Source organism: Caretta caretta, chromosome 8 (assembly GCF_965140235.1).
Source record: "Caretta caretta isolate rCarCar2 chromosome 8, rCarCar1.hap1, whole genome shotgun sequence".
Classification (NCBI taxonomy): Eukaryota; Metazoa; Chordata; order Testudines; family Cheloniidae; genus Caretta; species Caretta caretta.
The window spans coordinates 21309424-21322361 of record NC_134213.1 but is presented as its reverse complement, the minus strand read 5'-3'; the positions used below and the strand labels follow the sequence as shown (position 1 = coordinate 21322361).

The 12938-nt window shown below is 47.3% G+C and overlaps 1 protein-coding gene across 1 annotated transcript in view; it reads left to right on the top strand.

Moving 5' to 3' along the window:
* Positions 1 to 12938, top strand: part of STK10 (serine/threonine kinase 10) — a 73162-nt gene that overhangs the window by 56148 nt on the left and 4076 nt on the right. Inside the window, exons 10-17 of the mRNA XM_048859866.2 lie at positions 5169 to 5299; positions 7820 to 7943; positions 9275 to 9454; positions 9710 to 9802; positions 9970 to 10099; positions 10506 to 10630; positions 11629 to 11817; positions 12807 to 12932. Coding sequence (XP_048715823.1) covers positions 5169 to 5299; positions 7820 to 7943; positions 9275 to 9454; positions 9710 to 9802; positions 9970 to 10099; positions 10506 to 10630; positions 11629 to 11817; positions 12807 to 12932 — 1098 coding nt within the window. The remainder of the gene's footprint in view (positions 1 to 5168; positions 5300 to 7819; positions 7944 to 9274; positions 9455 to 9709; positions 9803 to 9969; positions 10100 to 10505; positions 10631 to 11628; positions 11818 to 12806; positions 12933 to 12938) is intronic.

Here is a 12938-nt window from a genome sequence, read left to right as displayed (position 1 = left end):
CAGCAGAGGCAATCACATAAACGCATCAAAGCACCCAGGTTTCAGTTTCCAGGCAGGTGACACTGTAATAAACACCAGGCCACAAAATAATTCCAGTCTTCATCCAAAGCTTTCAGCAATAGAGCTTTAAATGGGTACCAACCCCATAGGCTGGGGAATAGCTTGGTTTAAGGGCAGATAATGTACCTGGAAGTAGAGGCTGTATGTAATGATGATTGATCTGTGGTACGGGGAATTAGCCTAACCGCTACTCCCTTTAAACATGTACTTTCTCAGTGTTGCTACTGTATGTTGCATGCTCTTTCCCTTGACGGTCGCAGATTACAAGCCAGTGAAATCTAGTTAAGGTTTTACATTCTGCAACTAATTATAGTCTTTGGTAAATCAGCGGGAAACCTGAAGCTGACATAACTGCTCCAGCCTTCTCCCTTGCGGGGCCTTAACAGAGTCAGTGAACAAGTCCCAGCCAGAAAAACGAAAGAACTAAATTGCACCTTTGTACGGTGCTGATTAGCCTATTTCTCTCCCCTAAACACTGATAAAAAGACAACTTAATTTGATGTAAGTTTTCGATGGAGATCACTTGTGATTTCTCAAATGTGCCATGTCTCTGGCCTAGCTTGTGTCAGAGGTTGAACAGTTCTTTGCACTCAGATCTTCATGCAGTCTTAGCTTTTAGGGAGACTAGTGAGGACGATTGCAAAGCTTAGTGTGAAGGGTCAGTATTGCTTTGATCGAGGACACAAAATAAATGAAGTGACTTTATTTGCTGAGTCCTGGAAGGAGAAGCCAGGTGCAATGTGACTTGGAGAGCCACAAATGTGTGTATTGCACAAGATCTTTGTCCAGTTGTCTGTGCGAGTGATGGTTTCCAGGTGTAGAAACATGCCCAAATAGCATTCCTAACAAAATTCCTCCTCCTGCTCTGCTCTCTGCTGGGAGAGGAATAATTGGCACTTTCCCACCAGGAGTCCACAGTTCTGCTAGTGGGGGCTCTTGGTGTATAGCAGTCTCATCCCTTCTCTTTAGTCTCCCTGTGATAAATGATCCACTTCCAGAGGCTAGCCAAGAACGTATCACATGTGTTAATCGTTCTCCCTGACGGGGGGCGGGTTGTAGGGAGCAATAAGTGATGAGAGATGCTGTTGCGTTTTTAGCTAGATGTGACTCTAACTATACTGATAGCACCCTCAGAATAAAAATGAGGACATCTAGCTCTAGTGGAAAGCTTTGGATCCTGTACTGTACTTGCTGGGAAGCAGTAACACTGTCTGAAAGGCCCACAAGACAGTAGGTTGATTTCTACCTTTCATACTGCGTGTTTGGGATTCTGGCACCAATTTAGTAAATGAATCTAATCTGAAGTCTTGTGCTGCTTTTCCCCCAACCCACTAGCTGTACATGATGCAGCCTATGACCCATTCATAGCACTGCGTGAACATTAATTCTTGCCATACTCCCATGAAGTGGGGAGGCATCCCTGTCCCCATCTGTAAAATCCCGCCCCTCATATACTTAAGGTGAAGTGACTTGTCCAGCCCCAGAGAGGGGGATCCATGTCTGAGCCAAAGTTAGGGCTTCAGCGTTCCTAGTTCCCAGCCCTTTGATTGGCTCTCCTAGACCATTGCTTGTAACGGCAGAATTCCCCATTGGTTTCTAGATCTCAGTGGGCAAGGCCATTTTGCTACAAACTTGTGTAGAACTTTTCCTTTTTGCCCTAGTATGCAACCAATTGCAAGTGTGGCTTTTAGTGGCTCTTTTAAAAGTTCTCATGTGAAAGCAGAGCTCAGGCACAAACTTCCTCTCTGTGCCCTGATTGTGAGAGGTGTTGAGCCCCCCCATTCACATGTTTAGTCCGTCTGGATTGAGGTCTGTGTGCTGAATTCCCTTCCTCCCAGCTGGGCAGTGGGGAGGGGATCCGTTAGCCTGTGCTCTGCAGAGGATGTTTCCGGCATGCTTTGGGACTTCCAGGCGGCTCCGATTTACATTCAGGGGAAGTGGCTGTGCTTATCTGTTTTGTTTCATATACTGAACAGATGCTGGGGGCAGCTGAGGGACATGGGGGGGTCTTCACTGCCTGCTCGTCGTCCTCCAGATGGAATCTCAACACGTACATGTGCTGTTGCTAGATGGAGCCTCATGCGCATTGCACTGAATCATACAGGACTAAGGGCTTGTCTATGTGGAAAGTTGCACTGAAATAATTCAGTGTGTGAATTTAAACCAATGTCACTAAACCTGTGCAGTTACCTGTGTGTGGATGCCCTTATTATAGTCTGAGCTGTAAAGACACCTACAGTCAAGCTTGCCTAACACTTTCCATTATAAGACCTTGGTTTTAGTTGCTTATAACTCTTTGCCAGACATACCATTTTGGCTGAAATTTTCCATGCTGGATGTCTGCCTTGGGTTGAATCTTTTTGGAAACATCAGCAAGAATGGTTCAGTCTTTTCTGGTAACGAGGTTAGGGACCAGGGGGGTAGGGCTGGGACTAGCTAGGCAAGGAGACTAAGACAAGGAGCTGGAGATTGTGGAGGGGAGACTGGGATGAGGACACAGGCTGGAGGAAATAGGGACAGAAGGGTCTTTGGCCACTAGGGGTACACTCCCCTTCAGAACCTAGAACAGAACCTGAGAGTCCTGTATCTCAACATTCCTCTGCTGTCAGTAAATACCCGCGGAATTGGATTCTGCCCCTACTTCACAATTTCTATGTCACATTGTGCAAGTCAGCTAACCCGGACTCTTCACAGGTGCCTCTAACTGTGTGTTCCTTATTTTCAGAGTGCCCAGCATGTTACTCTGAGGGCTGAGCGCACTCAGCTGCAAATGAAGTCAATGGGAGCTGTGCTCTAAACATATAAAGAGCTATATAATGCTAAGTACAGTGAAAAATCGGGCCCAAGCATCTCATGATGGGCACCTAAAATTAGTGGACACTTGACCTTAATTTCTGACTCAGTTCTCCATCTGTAGAATGGAATGATGATGATATTGGTACTTGTAGAGCACTTTTCGTCATTAGATCTCAGAGTTTTACACAGAAGGTCAGTATCGTTATTCCTGTTTTACAGGTGGGGAAACTGAAGCACAGAGAGGTAAAGGTGACTTGCTCAAGGTCATCCAGCAAGCCAGTGGCAGAGTCCAGACTAGAAACCAGGTCTTGCGTTCCAGTTCAGTGTTCTATCCGCTAGGCCACACTGCCTCTCTCTGGAGTATTGTGAAAACAAACTCACTAATCTTTGGAAAGCACTTGAGTACTATAGTGCTGAGCACCACAGAAATGCCCTTGAGGAAATTAATAATTCTGCATTAGAGCAGGAATTTGAATGCTATGCAGGTAGTAAGACATGAGGCCACACGGAGATATTGAATATCTGCTCAGTAACTGAGCACTGTGCGTCCTGTGCACTGAATGAAGCAGGAAAAATAGTGTGTGATCACGTAATTAAAGACTATACCATAATACATATGCAGAAATGGACTAAATTAAGGTAGCCTGGGCAACCTTAATTCTGGCATTTCCTAACCTCTGAATGTTTGGCTTTGCAACCATCATGTTCTCTTAACATAGCTATTTGGCTGTAATTTAGGCTACAGGTGCCTTCTCTTGATTTTTAGCTTAAGTAGTTTGCTTACTGACTTAAACCAGATGAAGCTAGTCTTAGACAAGAATACCCAGGCAGCCTTTTGCACCCATGTATTGGTTTGAAAACAGATTTAAGTTATACAGGCGCAACTCCTTCATATAAACAAGTCCTTTGATTGTTCCCTTCGTTGCTGAATTGAGCAACAAGCTCTTGGTGGGCCCAGTAAACTTTGGGCTTCTCAGGCTCACTGGAAGCTCTTGCAACCTTTTTTTCCCCTAACGTAGTCATTATTGCTGGGGAAGGTAAAAGAATTGACTCACTCTAGCCTTCCCCTCTTCCTTTCTTTTTCACCCTCCTGCTGCTCCTTCCACCCCTATGGCCACCTTCCAAAATGCCACATGGCTTATGTCATTTCCTTCCCACATTCATGACAAAGAAATTCAGTCACTGGGCCCTATCCTCCAGCCTAACCGTATTCAGTGCCTCTGTAAGAACAGATGGCAACTGCAGCCTACTGCACCACTGAACGAGAGAGCAAAAACGCTTGTTTCTACCTGTACTAGGGAAAGTGAGCCAAAGATTTGTTTGTTCTGCTTCTTCCCTGTAAGGAGCTCAGAGCTGCTGGTGATTAGCAAAGTATAAATCCCTAGCAATATAGGGACCCAAATTCTGATCCAGCAGACAAAGCTGGATATCATTCTAAATGCACCAGTTAGGAATTTATGTCCTGACTTTTGAAGGTGCTGAGTGTTTGCAGCTCTTGTTGCATTTAGTGGGAGCTGCAGTGACTCGGGGTACATCTATACCGTAGTTAAAAACCCGCAGCTAGCTGATGCCAGCAGGCTCGGGCTAAGGAACTGTTTAATTGTGGTGTGACATTCGGGACTGGGCTCTAGGACCCTGCAAGGTGGGAAGCTCCCAGAGCTTGGGCTGCAGCCCGAGCCAAAACGTCTATGCAGCAATTAAACAGCCCTGCAGCCCAAGCCTCACAAGCTAGAGTCAGCCGTGGGTATCTAAGTGCAGTGTAGACATAGCCCTAGGACCTTCAACAAGCTGTCACCGACTTAAAAAGGGAAAGGTCACAAATGTCCTGTCTGTGGATGCCTACATTCATAGATTCTTTATGCCTTAGTCTCATGGTATGAACAAGAGGGACCCTGACGTCAGCCATCTGTATGGGTAGGTAAGGAGAAGAGAGTTCTACAATTGTTGGATTGCTTCTGTTTTTCTTTTAAGTAATGCTTTTGTACTGAGGATGCTGATTGTCCTAATATGATGCCAATATTTCATTTTGACAATAAATGAGAGCACAGTGTGGATTTGCAGGATAAATGAGGCAAAGCTGTATGCTTAGTTTTGAATGAGTTCTGTTTATTCTGTTGGGAGGCTGATGTTTCTTTTATTAAAAATGCTAATGGAATTATTTTGAGATCTCTGGCCATAGTGCTTGGCTGTCATACAAGGCACTGGCGCAGCTTCAGCTCAGAGTGTGTGTTAAACAGTAACCTAGAATTTCATTTCATGACCTCTCGTGTTTTTTGTTTTCGTTTTTTTCCTTCTCTCCTACTACGTGTTAGGATTCCAGGATGCACAACAAGACACTGAAACGGACCCGGAAGTTTGTGGTGGATGGAGTGGAAGTGAGTATCACCACCTCCAAGATCATCAGCGAGGATGAGAAGAAAGATGAAGAGATGAGATTCCTCAGGCAAGTTGGAAATTGGTCATTGGGAATTTGGGAGGGTTGGTTTGGCTGGCTCCTAGGACTAACAGTGGGACACAGAGCCTTTCACCTGAGCACATACCCAGTAGTGAACTCAATTCTTCACATGGTAGCAAAATGTTAATGGGAACAGGCCAACTCACAATGGGCAGCTGTCCATAACGTACAAACCACCTCACTGGCACCCTTGTTGGCAGTCCCAGTATAGGCTAAGGATTGGACACTGACGTTGGACATTGAGGTACCCTCTCACTTATGGGCCACGCATTCTCTGCTGAGGCTTACCAGTGGTGCTCTGTGGGGGAAGCTTGCGCTGCCTCTGTCTTGGCTAAGTCTGTTGCGTGGATACGCTTACTTCCATTTCCAGAGCTGTCAGTGTGACCCATCAACTCAACTGAAATAAACTAATAAAACTTCTCAAGATGCTTTTGTTCCTTGGCTTTTGTGTTTGCTCAGATATACTTCTAACAATGGAAGAACTAAGAGGAATTGTAAAACTTTGAGGATCACTTAGTATTGGGCATGTTCAGGCCCTCGAAAGCTTTGATTCAGTTACATTTTTGTAGCCTTCAAGCCTCTAGGATTCTAGTGTGAGGAGAGAGGGCTGTTTCTGGTTTCATTATGATTAGTGGTGACAGTGAAATGAAAGGCTTATAAAAATCCAGGGCCTGATTCTTTGTTACAACAAGATCCCTCAACATTGCTCTGGAGGGCCCGCTGAGGATATGCCTTGCTTGATGACAAGTCTCTAAGCCAGGGGTCTCAAACACGTGGGTTCTTTAGTGCGGCCCACCAAGCTCCTGCATGCCCCTCCTCCCATGCGCCCCTCTGCGTGCCCCGTGGCACCGTGAGCCCCGCACCGCTCCCTGAAGCAGCCGGAATCATGCCTCTGCAGCCCTAGGAGGGGGGAGGGGAGCAGAGGGCTCCGTGCGTTACTCTCACTTCCAGGCACTGCCCCCCACAGCTCCCATTGGCTGGGAATGGGTGGGGTGTCAGTGATGCAGCCCTCAGGCCAATGCACTAATCCTCATGTGGCCCTCGTGGTCTTTGGAATTTGAGACCCCTGCTCTAAGCTATCCCTGCTCCCATAAGGTACATTACTCTTCAACTAGTCTGTTTCCCAAGTGCCATGGGAAACTTACTCTAAGTTGGAGCAGTCTTGAGGCTGCTTCAACTTGCACTGAGGGCCAGGCAGGTGCCAAGGGCCCTAGAATACAGGGAATGCAAAGATGGCTTAAAGCCCCCCTTGCACCCTCGTCTTCCTGCCCAAGTACAGGGAAGGAGTAACTGAAAATTGGGCCTCTGTTTTCATAACTGGCCTGCTCTACCTACACTACTGGGTGTGTGTGTGTGGGGGTAAGTAGGACAGAGAAGGGGTTGAAAACTCACATGTCACTGCACAAAAGTGCATTCAGGGAAAGCTGCCATTTCACAAGGTTTGCCCTGCAGGTTTGGTGCATTTTCTTTGCGTATCTTTTCCCACTTGCAAGTTTCATATCTGGGTTGTTTTCCTGCTGCTTGTTGAAACGTGCCAAGATAGTGATTTTTAAGGCTGGAGTGGAGAGGAGCCAATCTTGTTGGGCCAATTGATTTAATGGGGTGAGTGTGTTTTGATAAGGGAAATTGCTCTAAAGTGGTTTTCCCAGCAGGATTCCTAGACTGTGTGATGTGCTGAAGAGCATAACGCTAATGCACTGTAGCAAAGGTCACACTGGGAATTTCACTTAAAAACTGTGAACACCCCCCCCCACACACACACACACTCCCCACCCCAGGACATCATCAGTTTCCAGCTGAGCCAGCCTGTAAATCTGGCAAATGGGCATGGATGTGATACTCAAACCACGCTCGGACTCCCTAATAGATGCTTCAGTGCAAGGCAGATGACTAGATCAGATCTGAGGTGTAACATCTCCTTGGTTCACATGGGAAAATTACCCTTCCCACCATCTGTGTCATGGACTGCCCTCACTCCTGAACTTGCAGGATGGGCAGGGCAGCCCGAACTCAGGTTGAATTGTATTGCAAAGACTACTATAAATTTAGACTGGATGGGATGTAATAGACCAGTTTTATCCTGCTGGGTAGGAAAGGCTTGTTTCCTACAAGTATATCTTCAAGGGGTTTCTCTAGACAAGTTTTAACTGTCCCAAGCAATGGGGCTTCCACTGCTATTCTGCTGGCTAATCGATCTTGCCTGTAAGATTTGACCCTCTTGCCCTTGTTAATATTGCTAACATCCTGCCTTCCTACAGACAGAGAACTGGTGCCATGGAGCCTGGATGCAAATCAATGAATCTGCATTTACCTCGCTCCAAGTTCAAAGCAGTAACCTTTTCCTGATCATTAGGTGGGGTGCCTCTGCGGTTGGTTGGCTTCCACTGTGGCTGAATAATCATTGAAAATGCTATTTCTGCTCCCATGGTATTTCACTTACAAATTCTGCCTACATGGGGAAGGCACAAAGTCTGGAATTTTACTGGTGGTTTTTTTTAACCCTTCTAGGCGGCAGGAGTTGCGGGAGCTGCGCCTGCTTCAGAAAGAGGAACACCGGAACCAGACCCAACTGAACAACAAACACCACCTGCAGCTGGAACAAATGTTGAGGCGCTTTGAACAAGAAATGACGGTATGTGAGAGGGGGAAGGTGAACCTAAACTTCCTGGTTGCTTTGACTTCTCCTTTGCAGCCGTTCTTCAGATACAGAGTGAGAGATGCCATGTGCTCTAACAATAGGCATTGAATATCCTTGCTGACCAGCCTACGCAAGCCACTAAAAACTAATCCTAAACCCTTGCTCACTCTTCTGAAGCGATGCTGGCTGCGTTCACTTTGCTGGTGGAATGCGTCACTCAGAGAGGGCACAACAAGGAAACCCTATGGGAGCCACAGCCCTACGCTTGTTTGCCAGAACCCATTGTTGTGGGCCAGAACTTCCTTTATACCCACTCTATCCAATAGCAAAGGGGAGGTGCTGGGCCAGCTCTTGTCCCCATATTCTGGTGGTGTCAGAGCCGAGCCCATAGGTGAGATTTTGGGTACTATAAAATGAATACAGGTGAATTGTACTGCAGTGATTTACAGGCTGTGTGCCGAGCTGAGCCTGGTCAAGGGAGAGAAGTCAGCATGGGTTGAAATAAATGGATGTTTTTTATACCAAGTCCAGGTTTTTTTAAAAAACCTTTCAGGAGCCAGCAGATAAGTGTGTCCTGTCAGTAACCCCCAGTTCTGCTTGGAGGCCAAGAGGGACTATATGCATTTCATGTTTCCCTAAATATTTAGAGACACTCTTGACCTGTTTGACGTGGTATCCAGTTTTTAATCCCTCCTTAAAAGGAAGTACCTGCTCGCTAAGATTTTTGCCAACATTGTGGTGTGACACATTAAGGAACATTAAGATGTGCTCCCTTTACAGTTCTCCTGAGGCACTTAAGTATCAAACCATATCCCACGGGGGCCCATGTTTCTCCTGACGCTGGTATAATGCTGGTGTGACTCAAGAGTAGAAAGAAGACAGATATGTCTGTATCGACAGAGTGAAATGTTGCAGAAGGCAATGTCCTTCAGTGGTTTGCTTACCTAGGGATGTTGAGCATGAAATCTTACATTTGGGCTTCTCCCAGCACCAATCTCTACCCAGGACTGTCGCTACTAGAAGGATATTGCACGTCCGGAAAGAAATTCACCTGCTGAGCTGTTTGAGCCAGAGATGGAATAAGGGGGGTTCTGCTGCTCAAGATTGAGGTGCATCGGCAGAACTGGGGGTGAGACATTTGCACAATGCCTGCCAACCCCAGGCTTGGCTCTGCCCAAAACAATTAGTATCTCATTTTCATAAACTTCTTGTGTCTACTCATGAAAAGAGGCTCAACTCCTTCAGTGCTTGCTATTTTTGATTTGAGAAAGAATAGAGCCCAGAGAGGGTTTAGTCTGAACCTCGTTCTCTTCCCCCCCATATAGGCAAAAAAGAAATTCTACGACACTGAGTTGGAGAACCTAGAACGTCAACAGAAGCAGCAGATCGAGAAGATGGAACAAGATCACTCGTTACGCCGGCGGGAAGAGGCAAGGCGCATCCGTGCTGAGCAGGAACGAGACTACAACAAATTCCAGGAGCAGCTTAAACAGAAGAAGAAGGAGGTAAAAATGGGAAGGGGATAGGGGAAGAACTGGTATGCGTTAGCTGTTATGGAGAACTTTTCTTCCAGGAGTGGATCACGGAATCCTTACCCAGGGGATAGCTTGAGGGTGGGGAGGTGAGAGGCAGCCGTAGCTGTCTTCAGTGGGAGGCTTCTGCTTTTCTCTTATGCCCTAGGATTGTTCCTGTGGCCCAGCTCCTGAGGTGGAGCTTCAGCCTAAGTTACTCACTGAGAAATCTCTTCTCCTCTCTCAAAGGTCAAGACCGAGGTTGAGAAGCTTCCCCGGTACGTCCGCAAGGAGAGCATGAAGGCGAAGACAGAGGAATTTGCGCAGAAGAAGCAAGTCTTGGTAAGCCCAAGAAAGGATTAGCCCCACACCAAAGAGCAGAGGGATGCAGGAGAGGGGCACATGGTGACTTGGCTTCTTACCTCAAAGTGCCACAGGGCTTAAAATACCGAAGGTGCATGTAAAGTAACAGCTGGAAAACTGCTCACTTTACTGCCATCTCCCCCCAGGAACGAGAGTTTGTAGCCAAACAGAAAGAGGATCTGGAGCTGGCAATGAATAATATCACGGTGCAGAACAGGAAGGAGATCTGCGACAAGGAGCGCGAGTGCCTGAACAAAAAGCAGCAGCTCATGAGAGGTGAGTGGGATTGGGTGGGGAGGGAGAAAACAAATGCTGTAGTGATGGGTTTATCCAATGCTGGCTCTTCATACACAACAGATGCTGACCTAGCTGCAAGCTGGCAGGAGAAAGATTTAGCAATAAACAGCCTTGCCAGATCCTGCCTGAGTGTTTAATAATAATAATACTTAGCGGTTTAATCTCCAAAGCGCTTTACAAATACGAACCAATTAGGCCTCATAATTACAAGAGACAATTCACAGATATAGTTTGCAACCAGGGCCTCTTGGAAAACAGGAGGTGGTGTATGATTGCCCCTTCATCTGCTTTACTGCTCCTGAGTAATGGGATCCCTAGAGCTCAGGAGAAGAGCGTGTGTGTGTGTGTGTGTGTGTGTGTGTTTAATTTCTCTCCTCTTCCTTAGACCGAGAAGCCTCCATCTGGGAGCTAGAAGAGCACCACCTACAGGAGAAACACCAGCTTATCAAGCAGCAGTTGAAGGACCAGTATTTCCTCCAGAGACATGAGCTGGTCCGAAAGCATGACAAGGTAACAGAGTTCAGCCCTTCCTGACCTTGACCCTTTCTGCCACCCAGCAAGGCAGTGAGCCACTGCCTGGAACCTGCCCCTGGTGGTTCTGCAAGGAGTTGTCATTCCCACTCTTTGAACTGCGTGCCCCTGAGAGCGAAGGGAATGGGAAAAGGGGGATGGTGGTTGTTGCAGGTGAGTGGGCATGTAACAGGACAAGGAGTGAATATCAGCCTGTTTTGTTGCTAATATGTGGGATCCCTTCCCTGGGCTGTGAGAGTGTTGCCTTAAGGAGAGAGGCATGTGCTTAGAGACCTTAGACAATGAGCTATTTCCAGAAAGTCTCTGATCTGTTGCTGGTTTACAGGATGGCAGGGGAATTGAAAGTATGAAATAGTTGCATGAAAGCAGAAGGGCTTTGTAGTTAACCTGACTCACTTGAAATCCTTCAGTAAGATACCTGTGATCGGGATTGGCAAATGAGGATCCTAGCTGTTCTGTGGAAAAGAGCCCACCTGCCACCCTTGAGGGACAAGGATAGCACTGCACCTGTGTTTCTGCACCTGGAATGTTGCCATGATACAAATTACCTGGAGAACTATCTGCTCAGATTCTGGCTCTTTGCATCTTGCCCATGATCAGTTGTGTCTTCGTTTATCCCTTTGTGATGGGAGGGGCCCCACTCCCACCTGGAGCATGGGGAATCCTTGCCCACCAGGCCATGTCACGGATTCAGAAGGGAGCACATGGCAGCTCAGACAGATCTGAATCCCTGTTGTGGGCTGCCACTTTTTCTTCATCTTAACCTCCATCCCCCGCTTTTCCTGTGGCCTGTTTGACAGCCTCCCTCACATTATTTTCCTATAGCCCTAGGGAGGAGCTTTTGTTCTAGTCACCAGTGCTGTGGTGTTCTCCACCTTTCCTCAGCACGGTAACCACCCTCATGCTCTCCATCGGCCTGACCTGCCTTTTCTCTTTGCTGACCTTGCTTTCTTTCCCTTTTGGCTTTGCTGTTCCAGGAGCGGGAGCAAATGCAACGGTATAACCAGCGAATGATAGAGCAATTGAGGATTCGGCAGCAGCAGGAGAAAGGTCGTCTCCCCAAAATCCAGAGGAGTGAAGGGAAGACTCGCATGGCCATGTACAAGAAGAGCCTCCACATAAACTCCAGCGGGAGCATGTCAGAACAGAGGGAGAAGATAAAACAGGTCAGGCTCACTGAGCCAAGTGGTAATGCTGCAGAACACATGGTGCTATGGAAACTTCCCCCATGGAGTTAGAGGTGGAGCACTGCAGTGCTTTGCAGGCGACATAGCAGTGCTAGAGGGAAACGCCAGCCATCTTTCAACTGTAGCCCACCCTGGGAAACTAAGGGGCAGCATTGATATGCCCTGTGGGGGGAAAGCAGTGGTATAACTTGTTGGTCCTCCTGTAACCCTTGAAAGCCTGTATCAAAGTAGTGCAGAGTCCTGCACTCAGGGAGGGATTTCCAAAGGCGGCACCTAAGTGACTTAGAACAAGTCAGTGGGATGTGTGCTCCTAAACCCCCAGAACGCAGCCACGTCCCTGCAGGTCCCATTATAAGGAGTAAGGGAAACGATTTCTCATCTCCTGTTCAAATGAATTGACCACGTTCATTAGTGTTAGGAGCCTGAGGTGAAAACTGCTCCTCGGATCTGGGGTTGCTGCTGAATGCCCCCAGCTCGTCCAACCGCTCAGTGGATTTTCAGTAGAATAACAGCAGCATAACAGGCCTGCTGCAGGCCCAGCAGCTTAACAATGAAGTGGATCACTTCCAGGATGAGCTCTTGTTCACATAAAAATACTTGCGTGTGGGTACTGTATGTCTACGTGGGTCTGGGATGTTCTGGGGCAGCCTAGGGGAGTGCCAGCAACCACTATATTTAGGTCCATCATATGTTTATTTTTCAGGCTCGAGGTGGAGCCTCATTTTAAATTTGCTCAATTAAAAGAGCACCTGTTTTGATCACCAGCTCTCGCCTGACTCTGTGGAGTTGGGGTTGAGTTTTGGCCAGGTTGTTTTGAATGGGTTATATATGGATGTCACAGTTAAACTGAGCATTTAAGCATCCCCCACCTTGGCTCTTTATTCCTTTGATGGTGTCAGCTCATTAACTTCTTAGCCAGCCTCTGCGCTTGGGTGACTGAGGGTCCTGGGGCCTGCTTTCTGTTCCAGTTTGCTCAGCAGGAAGAAAAGCGGCAAAAGGCAGAGCGGCAGCAGCAGCAGCAGAAACATGAGTTCCAGATGAAGGAAATGAATGCCCAGTGTGAGAGCAACGCGAATGAACTGCAGCAACTGCAGGTAACC